This window comes from Theropithecus gelada, chromosome 10 (genome assembly GCF_003255815.1).
Source record: "Theropithecus gelada isolate Dixy chromosome 10, Tgel_1.0, whole genome shotgun sequence".
Lineage (NCBI taxonomy): Eukaryota > Metazoa > Chordata > Mammalia > Primates > Cercopithecidae > Theropithecus > Theropithecus gelada.
In genome coordinates this window covers 75172517-75194344 of record NC_037678.1, presented here as the reverse complement: position 1 = coordinate 75194344, position 21828 = coordinate 75172517, and the positions used below count along the sequence as shown (strand labels likewise).

The window sequence follows — 21828 nt, the reverse complement described above, 5'->3', positions numbered from 1 at the left end:
GGTTGTGCCCGTTTCACCAGCTAGTGAGTGCCAGGGGCCTGCAGCAAGTTCTGTTGGGGCTAGAGCGACCTGCCTCCTGCCAGCTCTCAAACCTGAGTCCCAGCGCTGTGCCAGGACAGGGCCCCATGACAAGGAGAATGGAATCAAAACTGAGCAGGACAAGGAAGGGCAAGAGAGATGAAGGAAATAGGAGGTTCCAAAAAAAGTGGGCAAGTGGACCAGAGCCAGGAAATCTCAGAGAGCCAGTGCCATGTTTTTGAGCAGTGTACAAAAACAACACAATGGGGAGTTCGGCGAAGTCAGCAATGCCACCCCGAGCCACACTTCATCCAAAAGTTAGAAAAGCAGCAACGGCGCTCACGCCTGTAATCCCAGCACTTTCGGAGGCTGAGGCAGGTGGATCACGAGGTCAAGAGATCGAGACCATCCTGGCCAACATCGGGAAACCCCGTCTCTATTAAAAACACAAAAATTAGCTGGGCGTGGTGGCACACACCTGTAATCCCAGCTACTCAGGAGGCTGAGGCAGGAGAATCACTTGAACCCGGGAGGCGGAGGTTGCAGTGAGCCAAGATCATGCCACTGCACTCCAGCCTGGCGACAGAGTGAGGCTCTGTCTCAAAAAAAAATGAAAAGCAGCAAGGACAAGGAGCAAGACACAGCAAGAGGCAGAAGGAAGGAGCCAGCCCTGGCTTGGGTGAGGAACTAGGATAGGGCTGAGCTTTGAATTCCACAGTCCAGCCCCCAGGCCAGTATCCGGTTGTTACTTCCCTTGCTCACCTGGTCTCTTGCTGTGAGGCAGGGCAGGTAAGGCAGAATCTCTACAACATCCACATTGCAAAAATTGCTGAAATTGCGGCAGATATACTTATAGGTCTTGTCTTCAGCAAACGGCATTGCTGCTCAGATTCTAGAGAGAGGGCTCTGGCCCCATGAAGGGTGGATGGACTGAGAGGAAACGAGACTGGAAGAAAACAGAATCACACATGACAACAGGGTTGGGAGTGGGGCTGGACAAAAGGCAATTCTTTCTGAACTTTTTGGAATTTTTGTTTTCTTTCATCTTGAATTTCTTCTTCTTTTTCTTTTTTTTTTTTTTTTTTTTTTTTTGAGACTGAGTCTCATTCTGTCGCCCAGGCTGGAGTACAGTGGCGCGATGTCGGCTCACTGCAAGCTCTGCCTCCTGGGTTCAATTGACTCTTACCTCAGCCTCCTTCCCCAGTAGCTGGGATTACAGGTGCCCACCACCATGCCCAGCTAATATTTGTATTTTTAGTAGAGATGGGGTTTCACCATGTTGGCAGGCTGGTCACGGACTCCTGACCTCAAGTGATCCACCCGCCTCAGCCTTCCAAGTTTGGAGATTACAGGCGTGAGCCACCACACCCGGCTTTTTTTTCTTTTTCTTTTTCTTTTTTAAGAGACAGGGTCTCAGGCTGGGCACAATGGTTCATGCCTATAATCCCAGCACTTTGGGAGGCCAAGTTGGGGGATTACCTGAGGTTGGGAGTTGGAGACCAGCCTGACCAACATGGAGAAACCCCGTCTCTACTAAAAATACAACAACAACAACAAATTAGCTGGGCATAGTGGTGCATGCCTGTAGTCCCAGCTACTTGGGAGGTTGAGGCAGGAGAATTGCTTGAACCTGGGAGGCAGAGGTTGCGGTGAGCCGAGACCACGTTATTGCACTCCAGCCTGGGCAACAAGAGCAAAACTCCATCTCAAAAACAAACCAACCAACCAAAAAAGAGATGGGGTCTCACTCTGTCACCCAGGTTGGGTACAGTGGTGCAATCATACTTCACTGCAGCCTCAAATTTCTGGGCTCAAGCAATCCTCCCGCCTCAGCGTCCCAGGTAGCTGGAACTACAAACTTGAGCCACTATGCCCAGCTAATTTTTATATTATTTCTAGAGACAGGGTCTCATGATGTTGCCCAGGCCTCAAGCGATCCTCCTGCCTCAGCCTGTCAAGTAGGTTGGATTACAAGTGCCAGCCAATGTGCCCAGCCATCTTTAATTTATTTTTTTGAGACGGAGTCTTGCACTGTTGCCCAGGCTGGAGTGCAGTGGTGCAATCTCGGCTCACTGCAAGCTCAGCCTCCCGGGTTCACGCCATTCTCCTGCCTCAGCCTCCCCAGGAGCTGGGACTACACGCGCTCGCCAACACGCCCGGATAATTTTTTTTTTTTTTTTTTGAGACGGAGTCTTGCTCTGTCACCCAGGCTGGAGTGCAGAGGCGCAGTGTTGGCTCACTGCAAGCTCCGCCTCCCGGGTTCACTCCATTCTCCCGTCTCAGCCTCCCCAGTAGCTGGGACTACAGGCACCCGCCACTACGCCCGGCTAATTTTTTTATATTTTTAGTAGAGACGGGGTTTCACCTGTGTAGCCAGGATGGTCTCGATCTCCTGACCTCGTGATCCACCCAACTCGGCCTCCCAAAGTGCTGGGATTACAGGCGTGAGCCACCGCGCCCGGCCACGCCCAGCTAATTTTTTTGTATTTTTATTGAAGACGGGGTTTCCCCGTTTTAGCCAGGATGGTCTCCATCTCCTGACCTCATGATCCGCCCGCCTCGACCTCCCAAAGTGCTGGGATTACAGGCGTGAGCCACTGCGCCCGGCCGCCATCTTTAATTTCTTTAAACATCCTATTTTATTACTGCCTGGGTCTCTCCAAAATTCCTGCAGAAGCCAGGCGCGGTGGCTCACGCCTGTAACCCCAAGACTTTGGGAGGCCGAAGCGGGTGGATTACGAGGTCAGGAGTTTAATTCCAACCTGGCCAAGATGGTGAAACCCCGTCTCTACTAAAAATACAAAAAAATTAGCCGGGCATGGTGGCGGGTGCCTGCAATCCCAGCTATTGAGGAGGCTGAGGCAGAGAATTGCTTGAACCCAAGAGGTGGAGGTTGCAGTGAGCCGAGATCATGCCACTACACTCCAGCCTGGGTCACAGAGTGAGACTCCATCTCAAAAAAAAATTCCTGCAGAATTTGCTTAAAATGAATTGATGACCACCAGCTACTCAAGAAGCTAGGGCAGGAGGATCGCTTGAGTCCAGGTGTTCAAGGCCAGCCTGGGCAACACAGCGAGACCCTGTCTCTAAAAAAATAAAAATAAAAATAATTGATGACCAAAAAGAATCAGATCCAGAATACCTAGGGCTCATTTCTTCCCTAAAGGGTGGTCAGCACTGGGGAGGTCTGCATGTACCCCTAGCACATGTGGTGGAGGATCTGTATGTGACCCTAGTTTCTGTGCCTATAAATGTCCTGACTCTAAGGCCCTCACGCTGATAGCAAGAGGGCTATACCTAAACGTGCTGCTGCTTGGGGACACACTGAAAAAATAAAAAGCGAACCCCAACATGATAATACTAGGATCATCCTACTTTGAAGAAGAAATTGAGGTACGCTTGCTAGTTAGTAGAAGAGGAAAGAACTGAGATCTTCAGGTCAGCTTCTTTCCATGACGTGGCTGCAGGCCCACCATTAAAGCCTGCTACACATACATTCTGTTTTTTCTTTTTTGAGACAGAGTTCCACTCTTGTTGCCAAGGCTGGTGTACAATGGCTCAATCTCAGCTCACAGCAACCTCCACCTTCCGGGTTCAAGCGATCCTCCTGCCTCGGCCTCCTGAGTAGCTGGAATTACAGGCATGCACCACCACACCTGGTTAATTTTGTGTTTTTAGTAGAGACAGGGTTTCTCCATGTTGGTCACGCTGATCTTAAACTCCTGACCTCAGATGATCTGCCTGGTTTGGCCTCCCAAAGTGCTGGGATTACAGGCATGAGCCACCATGCCCGGCCCACATACATTCTTAAGATAGGAAACTGAGTTCCATGCCTTGAACTCACTGTGTGTCCTGGGCAAGTTAACAGTTTCCAGACTTCCTCACCCTTAAAATGGCTCAGATACCTTGTTTTGACAATACAGTAATTCAGCCTTATAAGCTTTCTTTTTTTTTTTTTTTTTTTTTTTTTTTTTGAGACAGAGTCTCCCTGTCGCCCAGGCTGGAGTGCAGTGGTGTGATCTCAGCTCACTGCAGCCTCCATCGCCCATTTTCAAGCAATTCTCCTGCCTCAGCCTCCAGAGTAGCTGGGATTACATGCACCCACCATCATGCCTGGCTAATTTGTTTGTTTGTTTGTTTGTTGTTGTTTTTGAGACAGAGTCTCGCTCTGTTGCCCAGGCTGGAGTGCAGTGGCATAATCTCGGCTCACTGCAACCTCTGCTTCTCTGGTTCAAGCAATTCTCCTACCTCAGCCTCCCGAGTAGCTGGGATTATGGGTACACGCCACCATGCCTGGATAATTTTTATATTTTTAGTAGAGGCGGGGTTTTGTATGTTTTAATGTTGGCCAGGCCGGTCCTGAACTCCTGACCTCAGGTGATCTGCCCGCCTTGGTCTCCCAAGGTGCTAGGATTACAGGCGCAAGCCAACGCGCCTGGCCAATTTTTGTATTTTTTAATAGAGACAGGGTTTCACCAATGTTGGCCAGGCTGGTCTCAAACTCCTGACCTCAAGTGATCCTCTTGCCTTGGCCTCCCACATTGCTGAGCCACTGTGGAAGCTTAATTTTTTTTTCTTTTTTTTTTTTTTTTTTTTTTGAGATGGAGTTTCACTCTTGTTTCCGAGGCTGGAGTGCAATGGTGCGATCTCAGCTCACTGCAACCTCCGCCTCCCGGGTTCAAGTGGTTCTCCTGCCTCAGCCTCCCGAGTAGCTAGGATTACAGGCATGCGCCATCATACCCAGCTAATTTTGTATTTTTAGTAGAGACAGGGTTTCACCATGTTGTTCAGGCTGGTCTCAAACTCCCCACCTCAGGTGATCCGCTCACCTCGGCCTCCCAAAGTGCTGAGATTACAGGCGTGAGCCACCGCTCCTAGCAGCTTAAAAATTTTTAAGTGCCTCAAATATAAGCAATTGCTGCCAGTTGTTTATGTAGGAGTTACCACAATTTGCAATTATAGATGTATTTGCTTGTTATTTTTTTGCCTCCCCCATCAGGGAGTGTTGCAGGGAATAAAAGAGGCAAGGTCTATGCCACATCCAATTTATATTCTAATAGGTTGGGACAAATAACAGATCAGTAAATTAACACCCAAATAAGAATTCCAGATAGCAATAAAGGTTCTAAAGAAAATAAAGCAGGACAGATGGGCGCGGTGGCTCACGCCTGTAATCCCAGCACTTTGGGAGGCCGAGGCGGGCGGATCACGAGGTCAGGAGATCGAAACCATCCTGGCTAACATGGTGAAACCCCGTCTCTACTAAAAATACAAAAAACTAGCCGGGCGTGGTGGCGGCGCCTGTAGTCCCAGCTACTCGGGAGGCTGAGGCAGGAGAATGGCGTGAACCCGGGAGGCGGAGCTTGCAGTGAGCTGAGATCGCGCCACTGCACTCCAGCCTGGGCGACAGAGCCAGACTCCGTCTCAAAAAAAAAAAAAAAAAGAAAAGAAAATAAAGCAGGTGATGAGACAGACAGGCATGCTACTTGAACTAGGGGGTCAAAGAAGCCTTTCTGAACTAGCATTCAGAACACAGTTGAGCCATTCTCAGGCTCTGAGAAGATTGGTGCTTTAGGCAAAGGGCATGGTAAATGCAAAAATCCTAAAATGGGAATGAGCTTGGCATGTTTGAAGAACAGAAAGCAGGTCAGTGTGGTCTAGGTTAAGAAAGCTAGGGATGGCTGGGTGCAGTGGCTCACGCCTGTAATCTCAGCACTTTGCGAGGCCTAGGTGGGTGGATCACCTGAGCTCAGGAGTTCGAGACCAGCCTCGCCAACATGGTGAAACCCTTTCTTTACTAAAAATACAAAAATTAGCATGGTGGTGGGTGCCTGTAATCCCAGCTACTCGGGAGGCTGAGGCAGGAGAACTGCTTGAACCCAGGAGGCAGAGGTTGCAGTGAGCCGAAATCGTGCCCATTGCACTCCAGCCTGGGCGACAAGAGCAAAACTCCATCAAAAAAAAAAAAGCAAGCAAGCAAGCTAGGGAAAGGGGCAGAGATTGTCAAGGTCAAGGAGGTGGCAGGGGCCACTCATGTAGAGTGCTATAGGAAAGGACTCTGGGTTTTAGTTGGCGTGAAACAGGGAACCACTGGAAGGTTCTGGCAGGGAAAGAAGAGGATCTGATTTGCGTTAAAGACTTCTCTGGTGGTTGTGAGGACTTTGGAGGGGCCAGGATGAAAACTGGGAGACCAGTCAGGAGGCCACAGCCCAGGAGACAGGATGATTATGGTCAGGATGGGAACCACAGAGATGGAAGGAGGCAGCCAGATTCCTGGTGTTTTGAGGGTGTAGGAGATAAGGGAGAGAAAAGAAGGATGACTCCTTGGGCACTGGATGGATGGAAGGTGCCCTTTTACCAGGCCAGAGAAGCCAGGGGAGGAGCAGTGGCCCAAAAGGAACTCCAGAACTCAGTTCTGAACAAGTGAAGCTTGAGATGCTATTGGATTCCAAGTGGGTTGTCAGGGAGGGAAGGAGACAGGAGAGGACCAAATGGGCATCAGGCAGGCATGAAACCTCTCTCAGGAGGCAGTGCTGCAGAGCAGACAACATCTAAAAGCTGCTGGGCCACCAGACCCTCCTCACAGGGGAAACAGTCTTGTCACTGGCCTCAGAACCTCACATGCACGACTTGCTTTGCCAACCACCAGGTGCTGCTGCATTCCTCCTGGGGCAAATACTAATAACAGGTCGGGAGAGACAGGAAGGTGAGGTGGGGGTCCTCTGAGCCTTCAAGAAATAAGCAAAGAACAGCTCTGTGGGAGTTAACAGACTCCTTTCTCGGCCAGGCATGGTGGCTCATGCCTGCAATTCCAGCACTTTGGAAGGCCAAGGCGGGCAGATCACTTGAGATCAGGAGTTTGAGACCAGCCTGGCCAACGTGGTGAAACCCAGTCTCTACTAAAAATGCAAAAATTAGCCAGGCATGGTATCAGACACCTGTAATCCCTGCTACTTGGGAAGCTAAGGCATGAGAATCTCTAAACCCAGGAGGCGGAAGTTGCAGTGAGCCCAGATTGGGCCGCTGCGCTCCAGCCTGGGCAAGAGAGTGAGACTCCATTTCAAAAAAAAAAAAAAAAAAGACTCCTTTCTCCTTCCTTTCTCATGGCATCAGCCAGGTACCAGGAGGCAGTCAGATGAAGCACTCTTCTGCATTTCAGCCTAAGCCACAGATGGAGGAGAAGGGACGATGTGGCCCAACCAAAAGGAAAGGAAGCCCACATTTGTTCACATTTATGGAGGGCGCACCGCAGACAGGCACATCCTAAGGTTCTTTCAGTTAAACCTTCCCCAATCCCGTGACAGGGAAAGTGATGCCAAAGGCTAGCACAGGATTTGAACCCAGAAACTGCTGCCTTACTGTAGCCAGTCATAAACCTTGCAGGGCACAGAGACCCCTGCAGCAAGAGAGACCCACACAGTCACCTGCCTTCAAGCCCAAAGAGGACCCAAGGTCACTTGGTGGAGGGGAGGCTGAGGGTGCACTTGGGAGGAAGCAACATTTAGTACAAACATTAACCCTGCCCTCACATGGCTGCCACAGGCCCCAGGTCGCTGGCTGTCCTCCTAGATATTTTTGAGGCTTCACGGCTTCCATACAGAGAATGCCTTTTTCGTGTTTTTGGTTTGTTTCATTGTTTTCCTGGCACCTCCTTCCCATCTGAGAAGGAAGGAGGTGACAGAGTGTTCCCGATGCAGCAAAGTTTCCGACCTGATTGTCCAGAGGCTCTGAGTGCATCCCGGAAATAAATACCCACCCCCACCAAAGGCACAGGCCTCACAGCCTCGGATCGGATTCCTGGGCGAGACCCAGGTCCGCTGAGGGCGGGGAGGCTGTTCTGAGCTGGTGTCGCCGCCAAGAACTGTCCAGACCCAGGGGAGGGCAGCAGCACTCGACCTCAAGGCGCAACCAGTCGAGGCTCCGCCCCACCTTAGCGTCACCCTGGGCCCGCGGGCGGCAGGAAGAGGTCAGCGGCCGCTGCCCGTCCCCTTCTAGCCCTACTTTTCCCCTAGCCGGAGCAGACGCCCAGCGCCACCCACCCCCTTTTCCCTGGATGCTGGATGCGGCGCCTGGAGCCCTCAATGTTCCCGAACCCCGTGCGCCACAGGGCCGACTCTTCCGGAGCCCCGCGCGCCCTGTCCCCTCCTGGGCCCCCGCGGCCCCAGACCCAGGGCGTCCCGGCGGACTCGGTACTGCTGCTGCAGCCACCTTCCCTAAAGGCGTCCGTGCGTGCTGAGCCGAGAGAACCCATCGCCCGGGCAGCGATCTTACCTCGAGTAGCCCCGACCCTGACACCTGGCGACAGCCGCCCGGGGCCCAGGACCCCTCCCTTAGCGAGGGGGCGGGGCGGGCAGGGCGCGCAGCTATTGGTCACGTGGAGGGGCAGGGCTACTCGGCCGCGCGTGGTTGGCTGGCGGTGCAGGCCGCTGCGCGGCGGGGGCGGGCACTGGGCCTTGGTTTGCTGGTCGAGAAGCGCTAGGCTGGGCACCGAGAACCGACCTGATTTTCTGCTGAGGGCGCGTAGTCTCGAGCAACTTCCAGGGGAAGTGTCCGGCCAGAAAGCAGGCAGGCGGCCGGCCTCGAAGTCCTCAGGGAGCTGAGAATTCCATTCCCACGCTTCCCAAGTGAAACAGCCCCTCCTCCCGCCGGTAGCTTTGACGGGTGAGGGTCTTCGTGTCTTTCTCTCCTGCATCCCCATGGCCAGGCATACAGTGAGTGCCCAATAAACGTTGGGTGACGCTGAAGTCACAGGGGCAAGGATGCCTAGCCTAGAGACACGCATGCTGGGCCTGTGGGAGTGGGAGTGGGCGGGGGACTGCCAGGCAGGTAGGCGCAAGGCAGGGACGCCGAGGTTGGCTGGCTGGCAGGCTGGGTATGGGTTGGGTGCTGCGTGGGAGAGGCCTCACGCCCAAGGGCCTAGGACAGGTACCTCCCGCAGTTCCTGCCATCTGCCTCGCCCTTCCTCTTCTGGGGCAGAGGCCAGCACTTATTGAGCACTTACTGCCTTCCAGGCACAGGGCCTTCTATTTTTTTTTTTTTTTTTTTGAGACAGGGTCTCCCTCTGTCGCCACCACGCCCGGCCTCAAGTGAGATTTTATTACTGTACTTTATATCCCTGTGAATATTTCACAACCTTCAGCATTTACAAAGTATACTTAATCACACCTGAACTGTAATAAAACCAGCTCTGCCTAGTTTAGCCAAGAGGGCATAAATGTGGATTAGTTCAAGAATCAAGCCTGCCTGCTCCCCACCGGGCTCTAGCAGCTTCATATCTAATACTTCCCCCCCACCCCGCGACGGGGTCTCTTTCTGTCTCCCAGGCGGGAGTGCAGTGGCGCGATCTCAGCTCACTGCAAGCTCCGCCTGCCGGGTTCACGCCATTCTCCTGCCTCAGCGCCCCCGAACAGCTGGGACTACAGGCGCCCACCACCACGCCCGGCTACTTTTTTTGTATTTTTAGTAGAGACAGGGTTTCACCATGTTAGCTAGGATGGTCTTGATCTCCTGATCTCGTGATCCGCCCGTCTCGGCCTCCCAAAGTGGGATTACTACAGGCTTGAGCCACCATGCCCGGCCAATATCTAATTCTTTCGGGAAGAACATTGAAAGTGTGGGTGCGGGCTTCCAAACGCGGCTATCACTCCTGTCTTTGCTGGACCTCAAAGAGCATTAAAACAATCCCACTGCCTGACTAGGTGGTTCCCTGCCACCTGTCAACTGTTTTTATAAAAATTTAGACAAAGAAGAACACAACATGCTTCTGGTATTCTGATCAAAAGCTCATGATCTAAAACTAATCATAGGGAAACAGTAAGCAAACCCAAAACGAGGGACATTTAACAGCTGTCCTGTCCAATACAGCGGCTACTAGCCACATGTAGCTATTTTAATTAAAATTAAATAATACTTAGAAGCCAGTTCCTGAGACCCAGGAGCCACATTTCTTTTTTTTTTTCTTTTGAGACAGAATCTCACTTTTTCACCCAGGCTAGAGTGCAGTGGCCCAATCTCAGCTCACTGCAACCTCTGCCTCCCGGGTTCAAGTGATTCTCCAACCTCAGCCTCCCGAGTAGCTGGGACTACAGGCGCCTGTTACCACGCCCGGCCAATTTTTGTATTTTTAGTAGAGACGGCGTTTCACCATATCAGCCAGGCTGGTCTCGAACTCCTGACCTCATGATCAGGCCGCCTCGGCCTCCAAAAGTGCTGGGATTACGGGCATGAGCCACTGGCCCTGGCCCCACGAGCCACATTTCAAATGCTACTTTCATGTAGCTAATGGCTTCGTACTGGGTGGCACAGAGCATTTCTATTTTTTTGTTTGTTTCGTTTTGGGACAGAGTTTCGCTGTTGTTGCTCAGGCTGGAGTACAACGGCGTGATCTCGGCTCACGGCAACCTCCACCTCCCAGGTTCAAGCGATTCTCCTGCCTCAGCCTCCCGAGTAGCTGGGATTATAGGCATGTGCCACCATGCCCAGCTAATTTTGTGTTTTTAGTAGAGATGGGGTTTCTCCATGTTGGCCAGGTTGGTCTTGAACTTCCGACCTCAGGTGATCTGCCCGCCTCGGCCTCCCAAAGTTCTGGGATTACAAGCGTGAGCTATAGCACCAGGCCCAAACAGTATTTCTATCATTGCTGAAAGTTCTATTGGATAGCACTGCTCTGCAGAATAACTTCAAAAATTTCAAGGTCAGGAAAGACAAGGAGACTGAGGGACTGCTCCAGAGAAAACGACTTTGGTAGTGACATGACAACTGAATGCAGTATGGGAACCTGGGCTGGATCCTGAAACAGAAAAAGGACATCAGGCGAAATCCAAATAAGGCTTTCAGATCAGTTAACAATTCTCTGGCGGGGCGTGGTGGCTCATGCCTGTAATCCCAGCACTTTGGGACGCCGAGATGGGTGGATCACCTGAGGTCAGGAGTTCGAAACCAGCCTGGCCAACATGGTGAAACCCTGTCTCTACTAAAAATACAAAAATCAGCCGGGCATGGTGGCGGGTGCCTGCAATCCCAGCTACTCAGGAGTCTGAGGCAGGAGAATTGCTTGAACCGGGAGGCAGAGGTGGCAGTGAGCCGAGATCATGCCATTGCACTCCAACTTGGGCAACTAGAGTAAAAACACCGTTTAAAAAAAAAAAAAAAGGCTGGGCGCGGTGGCTCAAGCCTGTAATCCCAGCACTTTGGGAGGCCAAGACGGGCGGATCACGAGGTCAGGAGATCGAGACCATCCTGGCTAACACGATGAAACCCCGTCTCTACTAAAAAATACAAAAAACTACCCGGGTGTGGTAGCAGGTGTCTGTAGTCCCAGCTACTCTGGAGGCTGAGGCAGGAGAATGGCGTGAACCCGGGAGGCGGAGCTTGCAGTGAGCTGAGATCTGGCCACTGCACTCCAGCCTGGGCGACAGAGAGAGACTCCATCTCAAAAAATAATAATAATCTGTCAGTTTTAGGATCATTGGGGGGTTATGTAAGATGTAAATGTTTGCATTATTTTTGCAACTATGTTGTAAATCTGAAATTACTTAAAAAATATAAAGTAAAATAAATCATCTTTTGACCCTATCTGGCTATTTACATTATCTTTTATTGCATTCCACCCTATTTCATGGGTGTAATTCATTGATCATTGTCCATTTATTAGGAGAAGAGCAAGTCCAGAGAGCGATCTATGCCCTAGGCTGCCCCCCTGCCCAGTAAAGCTCAGCACAGATAGGCCCGTCTCCAGGCCTCCAAGGGAGGCTGTGACCCACACATGATGACTCAGCAACCACCAGCTCATGTTTCCCCCTAGAGAGCAGAGGTCAGGCCCAAAGATAGTGCCAGAGGGCCCCAAACACGGCCACCTTCTCTGGTCTGAGTCCTTAAGGGAGCTAAGACTAAAAAACATAATCCCCTCCTTTATGACTTCATTTTGAATAATATTTTAAAGTTATTCTTTATTTATTTATTTTTAAAATAAAAGAGACAGGGTCTTACTACATTGCTCAGGTTGGTCTTGAACTCCTGGGCTCAAGCAATCCTTCCGTCTAAGTCTCCCAAGTAGCTAAGACCACAGGCACACTCCACTGCACTTAAACAGCTGTTCTTTACACTATTTTAATTTTTTCATTCTGTCAATTTACCAAAAAAATATACTTTTTACAGCTAATATGGGGAAAACAGAAATATTTGATGAAGAAAACCAAAATCCATATTCATAATGCCACCATCTACAAAAATTAGCCAGTCATGGTGGCAGACATCTGTAATCTCAGCTACTCAGGAGGCTGAGGCAGGAAAATTGCCTGAACCCAGGAGACGGAGGTTACAGTGAGCCAAGATCACGCCACTGCACTCCAGCCTGGGGGACAGAGTGAGACTCCATCTCAAAAAAAAAAAAAAAAAAAAAGAAAAACCAAAAAAACATAATGCCACCATCTAGGGGTGACTGCTGGTGACGCTCCAGTGTCTTTTCTAGTATTTTTTTTTTTCCTACAATACACAGTCTCCAAGACCTCTGACCTCCTGGGATTATCCTTGCCTTGACCAGCCATGTAAGATGGTTCCAGCCATGATGTGGGACAAAATAGGGTCTAGCATGAGACTGCCTTACCTCTCAGGGGTCTCAGGAGCAGGGGGCTTAGCTCACTTCGGCTCCTGGGTCAGTCCCCGCTACAGCCAGCTCCTCCTCTGGGACTGTGGATGACATAGCCCTCTCATCAGGCCTCAGGACACTGTGTGGCTGATCGCCTGCCACTGACACAATACAGTGTGCATAATCACACCTCAACTGTAATAAAACCAACTCTGCCTAGTTTAGCCAAGAGGGCATAAATGTTGATTAGTTCAAGAATCAATCCTGCCTACTCCCCTCTGGGCTCTAGCGGCTTCATATCGAATTCTTTCAGGAAGAACAATTAAAAGTGCGGGAGCCATAAGATTAGGCACGCTTAATCGTATTGCTGCTTGGCAAGGACATGCCTTGAGAGTTAGATATCAGAGTTCCTAAAATTCACAGGCCTCTCGCAACACTGGAGATTTCTCCCTGGTCACGTCCCTCCATGCTCCCAGCTTCTTGCCACATTGCTGGTGCCCTGCTTGCTCTCAGCCCCTCTTCCTGTCTCTCATCCTAGGGCTCCTCTCCCAAAATCAGGTATTCAGTGCAGGAAACAGATGTCACCCTAGGTATTTCATGCACGGAAGGGTTTTGTTTCTTGAAGCATAATTTACATTTGGTGAAATATATCAATCTTAAGTGTATGACTTGATTCTTTTTTTATTTTTTTCTGAGACGGAGTCTACTGTATCGCCAGGCTGGAGTACAGTGGTGCGATCTCAGCTCACTGCAACCTCAGCTCACTGCAACCTCCAACTCCCTGGTTCAAGCAATTCTCCTGCCTCAACCTCCCGAGTAGCTGGGATTACAGGCATGCTCCACCAAGCCCAGCTAATTTTTGTATTTTTAGTAGAGAAGGGATTTCACCATGTTGGCCAGGATGGTCTCGATCTCCTGACCTTGTGATCCACCTGTCTTGGCCTCACAAAGTGCTGGGATTACAAGCGTGAGCCACCACACCCAGCTCTCCTTTTTTTTTTTTTTTTTTTTTTGAGATGGAGTCTTGCTCTGTCGCCAGGCTGGAATGCAGTGGCGCGATCTCGGCTCACTGCAACTTCTGCCTCCCAGGTTCAACATGGCAAAACCCTATCTCTACAAAAAGTACAAAAAATTAGCCAGGCATGGTGGTACACTCCTCTAGTCTCAGCTACCTGGAAGGCTAAGGCAGGAGGATCAATTGAGCCCAGGAGGTCGTGGTGGAGGGTGCAGTGAGCCATGATCATGTCACTGCATCTCAAGCTTCACTTGTTCAGAACTCAGTTCTGGAGTTCCTTCTGAGCTACTGATCCTCTCGCCTCAGCCTCCCAAGTAGCTAGGACGACAAGCATATACCACTGGCTTTTTTTTTTTTTTTTTTGAGGCGGAGCCTAGCTCTGTATCCCAGGCTGGAGTGCAGTGGCTCAATCTTGGCTCACGGCACGCTCCGCCTCCCGGGTTCTCGCCATTCTCCTGCCTCAGCCTCCCAAGTAGCTGAGGCTACAGGTGCCCGCCACCACGCCCAGCTAATTTTTTGTATTTTTAGTAGAGACTGGGTTTCACCGTGTTAGCCAGGATGGTCTCAATCTCCTGACCTCATGATCCGCCCACCTCGGCCTTCCAAAGTACTGGGATTACAGGCATGAGCCACTGTGCCCAGCCACCACTGGCTCTTTTTCTAATTTAATTTTTGTAGAGACAGGGTCTTGCTATGTTGCACGGGCTGATCCCAAACTCCTGGGCTCCAGCAGTCCTCCCACTTTGGATTCCCAAAGTGCTGGAACTACAGTTGTGAAGCACATTAGACCTCTGACTGCTTTGACTGCTTTTACTGCTTTTTTTTTTTTTTTTTTTTTTTTTTTGAGACTCTTTTAGCCCAGGCTGGAGTGCAATGGCATGATCTCGTCTAACTGCAACTTCCACCTCCAACCTCCACTTGCCAGATTCAAGCGATTTTCCTGCCTCAGGCTCCCCAGTAGCTGGGATTACAACTGTGCACCACCAAGCCCGGCTAATTTTGTATTTTTAGGAGAGACAGGGTTTCACCATGTTGGCCAGGCTGGTCTGGAACTCCTGACCTCAAGTGATCCTCCTGCCTTAGCCTCCCAAAGTGCTGGCATGAGCCACCACGCCAGCCTCTGACTACTTTTTAACTCATCTTCCCTCAGAGCAGGAACCAGAGCCTGTGGTAATAATCATATTTATTTCTGTTTTTGTTTTTGTTATTTGTTTTTGTTTTTTGGCTGGAGTGCAGAAGCTGGAGTGCAGTGGTGCGATTGTGGCTCACTGCAACCTCCGCCTCCTGGGTTCAAGCAATTCTTGTGTTTCAGCCTCCCAGTTAGCTGGAATTACAGGTGTGCGCCACTACACCCAGCTAATTTTTTATTTTCAGTAGAAATGGGGTTTCACCATGTTGGCCAGGCTGGTCTTGAACTCCTGACCTCAGGTGATCTGCCTGCCTTAGCCTCCAAAAGTGCTGAGATTACAGGTGTGAGCCCCCATGCCCGACCCCAGTCATATATATATATATATATATATATATATATATTTTTTTTTTTTTTTTTGAGATGGAGTCTTCCTCTGTCACCCAAACTGGAGTGTAGTGGATCGATCTCTGCTCACTGCAACCTCTGCCTCGCGGGTTCAACTGATTCTCCTGCCTCAGCCTTCTGAGTAGCTGGGATTACAGGTGCATGCCATCACACCTGGCTAATCTTCTTTATATTTTTAGTAGAGACAGGGTTTCAGCATGTTGGTCAGGCTGGTCTCGAACTCCTGACCTTGTGATCCGCCCACCTCGGCCTCCCAAAGCGGCCAATCATATTTTTTTTTTTTTTTGAGACAGAGTCTCACTGTGTCGCCCAGGCTGGAGTGCAGTGGCGTGATCGTGGCTCACTGCAAGCTCTGCCTCCCAGGTTCACGCCATTCTCCTGCCTCAGCCTCCCGAGTAGCTGGGACTATAAGCGCCCACCACTATGCCTGGCTAAGTTTTTGTATTTTTTTAGTAGAGGCAGGGTTTCACTATGTTAGCCAGGATGGTCTCGATCTCCTGACCCTGTGATCCATCCGCCTCGGCCTCCCAAAGTGCTGGGATTACAGGCATGAGCCACCGTGCCCGGCCGAAAGCATAGTCTTCTTTTTTTTTTTTTTTTGAGACAGTGTTTCACTCTTGTTGCCCAGGCTAAAGTGCAATGGCACGATCTCAGCTCATTGCAACCTCCACCTCCCGGGTTCAAGCGATTCTCCTGTCTCAGCCTCCTGAGTAGCTAGAATTACAGGCACCTGCCACCACGCCGGGCTAGTTTTTGTATTTTTAGTAGAGATGGGGTTTCACCATGTTGGTCAGGTTGGTCTTGAACTCCTGACCTTAGGCGATCCACCTGCCTCGGCCTCCCAAAGTGCTGGGATCACAGGTGTGAGCCACGGTTCCTAGCCCCTCATTCATATTTGTAAACTCTTCCAGAACACTGAGGGGAAAGATAATTTTCTATTCATTAACAGCAGTGTAAAAGTCAGGGTAACTTCTTTTTCTTTCTGTCTGTCTCTCTCTTTTTCTTTCTCTTTTTTTTGAGACAGGGTCTCACTCTGGTTGCCCAGGCTGGAGTGCAGTGGCGTGATCTTGGCTCACTACAGCCTCGACCTCCTGGGCTCAGGTGATTCTTCCACCTCACCCTCCCAAGTAGCTGGGACTACAGGCACATGCCACCATGTACAGCTAATTTTTTGTATAGATGAGGTTTCTCCATGTTGCCCAGGCTGGTCTCAAACTCCTGGACTCAAGCAATCTGCCCACCTCAGCATCCCCAGAGTGCTGGGATTACAGGCGTGAGCCACCATGCCTGGCCCAGCCAGGGTAACTTCTGAACATAGGGTGACTTGCAGCAGGAAACTTGCAGGCCCTACACAGCTGCTTCCTTTCTGTAACTTGTGGCTTATCTTCTGGGAAATTGCAAGCAGTCCTGGGAGTAGCATCCTCGAGAGATTAAGAGATACCGTCAGTTGTTTCTCTCTGCTTCCCAGGAGAAAGAAACATTACATGGTGATGTTGCAGAGTCCCTGGCCCCAGGGGTTTCCTATAAGCCACCTATTCATTCATTCCTTCATTCATTCGTTAGTTCGTTCAGTGTATATTGGGTACTCGTTCTAGTTGTTGGTTATAATGTAGAAAACAAAAGAGACACAACTTGTGGAGGTTACAACCAGATGGAAAAAAGAAATGGTAAACTAAGTAACACAAAAGGAAGACTATCTAATGGGGGAAAGTTGTTGAAAAAATTGGTAAAGCTCTATCTGCCTCTTAAGGAAAATGCATAATTCATCTCCAGTAGAGTATGTCTTTCTGTGGCACCCTTCAGCAGACAGACATCAGTGGGGAAGGAGGTCTTGTCCATGAGTTTCATTGTGTTCCTCTCACTTTGTTGCCCAGGCTGCTCTCAAACTCCTGGCTTCAAATGATCCTCTCGCTTTGGCCTCTTAAAGTGCTGGGATTATAGGCAGGTGCCACTGTACCCAGCCTGAAAACAGTTTAAAAATAAGGAGTAGCATGAAAGCTGATGAGAAGCTGAGGCCCCAGGAAGGGACTAGGAGTGGGGAAACCCCACTGGGTGCAATGGGCAAGAGACTAGGGAAAGGGAGCATGCAACAATCAATTTTAAGTTTTTTGCTCTGTCATTCTGTAAGATGACTCTCCTCTGTCCCCCTAAACTTTTCTAACAGTTGGCTATAGCCAAATTTCTGTTTCTTTAGGGATATCAAGGAAAAGAGCTTCCTTTAGACAGACAGCAGGGCAGGGAGAAGAGCTGTATGTCCTGACCCTGAGTGAGACTGACAATGCCATAGAAGCAGAAAGCTAAAGTACATAATGCCTAGGAGACATACGTCCTCATGAGAAGCCCAGAAATGCTGAGTACTAGGCACCCCACTGCAGGTAGGATGAGGGCTCAGGAACTTACATCTGCATACAAAGGGATGGAGCAGTTCTATAATGGTGGAGGACCTGGAACTAAGCAGAAGGCAGAGAGGTGAGTCACACAAGTGAACCTCCTGAATTTCACAGCCTGCAGGCTCTCTCCTTGGTTAAAACTAAACTGGGTCTTCCCTACAGAGCTACATTGTAGTCCCTACTTTACTGCAAGTAAGAGATACATCTTCAGGAAGCAATTTTTCTTTTCTAGTGCTTTCCAAGATCTGCCAAATTAAAAGGATTAAGGGGGTGGGGAGAATATAGCTACAACCGATAGGCAAAGAAGAGCCAACTAGTGCATAACTGGAATTCCTACACAAAACAGAAACAATGGAATACAATACCTACTTAAAGATATATATAGGGAGGCTGAGGCAGGCGAATCACAAGGTCAAGAGATCGAGACCATCCTGGCCAACATGGTGAAACCTCATCTCTACCAAAAATACAAAAATTAGCTGAGATTGGTGGAATGTGCCTGTAGTCCCAGCTACTAAGGAGGCTGAGGCAGGAGAATCGCTCGAACTCGGAAGGCGGAGGCTGCAGTGAGCTGAGATTGCACCACTGCACTCCAGTCTGGCGACAGAGCAAGACTCCATCTCAAAAAAAAATAATAATAATAAAAAGATACAATTCTGGAAAATATTTCTGAACTAAAAAAGGACTTCAATCTACTTCTGAAAAAACACACTATGATCCCAGCACTTTGGGAGGCCGAGGCAGGTGGATCACCTGAGGTCAGGAGTTCGAGACCAGCCTCAACATGGAGAAACTCCGTCTCTACTAAAAATACAAAATTAAATGGGCGTGGTGGCACATGCCTGTAATTCCAGCTACTCGGGAGGCAGAGGCAGGAGAATTGCTTGAACCTGGGAGGCGGAGGTTGAGGTGAGCCAAGATTGAGCCATTGCACACTTCAACCCGGGCAACAAGAGTGAAACTCTGTCCCAAAACAAAAACGAAAACAAAAAACAACAAAAAAAATACTATGTTTGCACTATGAGATACATTCTAGAAATGTTACTGAAATGTAAAGATAATGAATCTTTGGGGCACCCAGGCAAAAAAATCAAGTACAGAGGCTCTAAAAAGATGATGATGATGATGATGATGATGATTGTAATCCCAAAGGGCTGGGATTACAGGAGTGAGCCACTGTGCCCAGCCAAGAATAATTTTTTTTTTTTTTTTTTTTTTTTGAGACGGAGTCTTGCTCTGTCGCCCAGGCTGGGGTGCAGTGGCCGGATCTCAGCTCACTGCAAGCTCCGCCTCCCAGGTTTACGCCATTCTCCTACCTCAGCCTCCCGAGTAGCTGGGACTACAGGCGCCCGCCAACCCGCCCGGCTAGTTTTTTTGCATTTTTTAGTAGAGACGGGGTTTCACCGTGTTAGCCAGGATGGTGTCGATCTCCTGACCTTGTGATCCGCCCATCTCGGCCTCCCAAAGTGCTGGGATTACAGGCTTGAGCCACCGCGCCCGGCCAAGAATAATTTTTCAACATACAAGAACTCAAAAATATTGTTCTCACGAAGTCATGTAAAAATAAAGAATTAAGAAGGAAAAAAGTGAAACTACAGATTTCTAGAAAATGTCAACAGTGAAAACACCACATCAGAACCTATGGGATACAACTAAAGCTGTGTCATAGGAATATTCATAACTTAAAGACTAACGTTATTTTCTAAGACTGCAAACAAACGACTTAAACACCCCTAAAGAGGTATGGATATACTAAGGTATGGATATGAAAACAGAAGGAAACAGTTCATGAAAATAAAAGCAGAAAATAATGAGGTAATGCTGGTTTTTATTTCTTTTTTGTTTTTGTTTTTTGAGACGTAGTTTCACTCTTGTTGCCCAGGCTGGAGTGCAATGGCGCGATCTCGGCTCACCGCAACCTCTGCCTCCTGCGTTCAAGCAATTCTCCCGCTTCAGCTTCCCAAGTAGCTGGGATTACAGGCATGCGCCACCACACCCAGCTAATTTTGTATTTTTAGTAGAGACAGGGTTTCTCCATGTTGGTCAGGCTGGTCTCAAACTCCCGACCTCAGGTGATCCGCCCGCCTCAGCCTCCCAAAGTCTTGGGATTACAGGCGTAAGCCACGGCACCCAGCCGGTTTTTATTTCTTAAATGAAATGACAGGTACTTGGATGCTTATCATATAATTCTAAGCACCTTTTTGTAAATGTGAAATACTGTAGTTCACAATAATTTTTAGGTTTGCTAAATGAACTATAATATAGCCACACAATGGATAAGAGTTTAAAAGAATACAGATGCTGTCTCTGTAGTGCTATGAAAAAAATATCCAGAATACACTGGTGAGTGAAAAAAGCAAGTGCTGGTCAGGCGTGGTGGCTCACGTTTGTAATCTCAGCACTTTGGGAGGCTGAGGTGGGTGGATCACTTGAGGTCAGGAGTTCAAGACCAACCTGGCTAACATGGTGAAACCCCATCTCTACTAAAAATACAAAAATTAGCTGGGCATGGTGGCGTGCGCCTGTCAGCCCAGCTACTCAGGAGGCTGAGGCAGGAGAATCACTTGAACCTGGGAGGTGGAGATTGCAGTGAGCCAAGATCGCGTCCCTGCACTCCAGCCTGGGTGCAAGTACACGCCTGTAATCCTAGCCTCCCAAGTAGCTGGGATTACAGGCATGTACCACCACTCCTGGCTAATTTTTGTATTTTAATAGAGACAGGGTTTCTGCCATGTTGGCCAGGCTGGTCTCTGACTACTGACAGAGTGAGACTCTGTCTCAAAAAAAAAAAAAAAAAAGAAGAAGAAAGAAAGAAAACTACAGACCAATATCTCTTGTGAACATAGATGCAAAAATCCTCAACAAAATAGCTGCAAATCAAATCCAGTAATGTATAAAAAGAATTACTCAAAATGACCAAGCGGGATTTATTCCAGGTATGTGAGGCTAGTTCAACATTTGCAAATCAACTAAGGTAATCCATTGCATTGACAGGCTAACAATGTAAAATTGCATTATCATACCAATAAATGCAGAAAAAGCATGTGGCAAAGTCCAACCACCATTTGCAATAAAAACTCTCAACAAACTAGGAAAGAAGATAACTTCACAAATTGATATAGAACATTTACAAAAATCATACGTAGTGGTGGGAAACGGGAAGCTTTCCCACTAAGATCAGGAACAAGGCAAGAATGTCCTAACAACTCATTTTCAATGTTGTACCAAAAGTCCTGGCTAATGTAGAAAATCTGAAGGAATCAACAAAAACAAACGAACAAAACCTCCTGGAACAAATAAGCATTACAGCAAGGTTACAAGATACAACGTTAATATACAAAAGTCAATTGCTAGGCTGGACAAAGTGGCTCATGCCTGTAATTCCTGCACTTTGAGAGGTCAAGGCAGGCAGATCTATTGAATCCAGGAGTTTGAGATCAGCCTTGGCAACATCCCTATAGGGAGACCTTATCTCTATTAAAAAAAGAAAAAGTCAGCCAAGTGAGGTGGCTCACGCCTATAATCCCAGCACTTTGGGAGGCCGAGGTGGGTGATCATGAGGTCGAGAGATTGGCCAACATGGTGAAACCCCGTCTCTACTAAAAATACAAAAATTAGGCCGGGCGCGGTGGCTCATGCCTGTAATCCCAGCACTTTGGGAGGCTGAGGCAGGTGGATCACGAGGTCAGGAGATCGAGACCATCCTGGCGAACACGGTGAAACCCCGTCTCTACTAAAAATACAAAAAAATTAGCCGGGCGTGGTGGGGGGCACCTGTAGTCCCAGCTACTCGGGCGGCTGAGGCAGGAGAATCGCTTGAACCCGGCAGGCAGAGGTTGCAGTTAGCCGAGACCGTACCACCATACTCCAACCTGGGCAACAGAGTGAGACTCCGTCTCAAAAAAAAAAAAAGGTGCCCAGGCACGGTGGCTCACACCTGTAATTCCAGCACTTTGGGAGGCCAAGGTGGGTGGATCACTTGAGGTCAGGAGTTTGAGACCAGCCTGGCCAACACAGTGAAACCTTATCTCCACTAAAAATACAAAACTTTAGCCGGGCATGGTGGCGCACGTCTGTAATCTCAGCTACTTGGGAGGCTGAGGTGGGGGGATCACTTGAGCCCAGAAGGCAGAGGTTGCAGTGAGCCAAGACTGCGTCACTGCACCCCAGCCTGGGCAATAGAGTGAGACTGTCTCAAAAAAGAAAAGAAAAAAAAAAGTCAATTGCTTTCTTTTATACAAACAATAAGCAAGTGCATTTTTTTTTTTTTTTTTTTTTTTTTTTT

General features: G+C 49.1%; 1 protein-coding gene across 3 annotated transcripts in view; it reads right to left on the bottom strand.

Annotated features, from left to right (window-relative positions):
- Positions 1-21828, bottom strand: part of MAVS (mitochondrial antiviral signaling protein) — a 51529-nt gene that overhangs the window by 15687 nt on the left and 14014 nt on the right. Inside the window, exons 1-2 of one of the 3 annotated variants that reach the window (XM_025398949.1) lie at positions 8290-8394; positions 781-964 (exon numbers count right to left, since the gene is read on the bottom strand). In XM_025398949.1, coding sequence (XP_025254734.1) covers positions 781-897 — 117 coding nt within the window. In that variant the 5' untranslated portion in view covers positions 898-964; positions 8290-8394. Of the gene's footprint in view, positions 1-780; positions 965-8289; positions 8395-21828 lie in introns of those variants that run through there. The other 2 variants (XM_025398951.1, XM_025398950.1) reach the window with 2 other exon arrangements.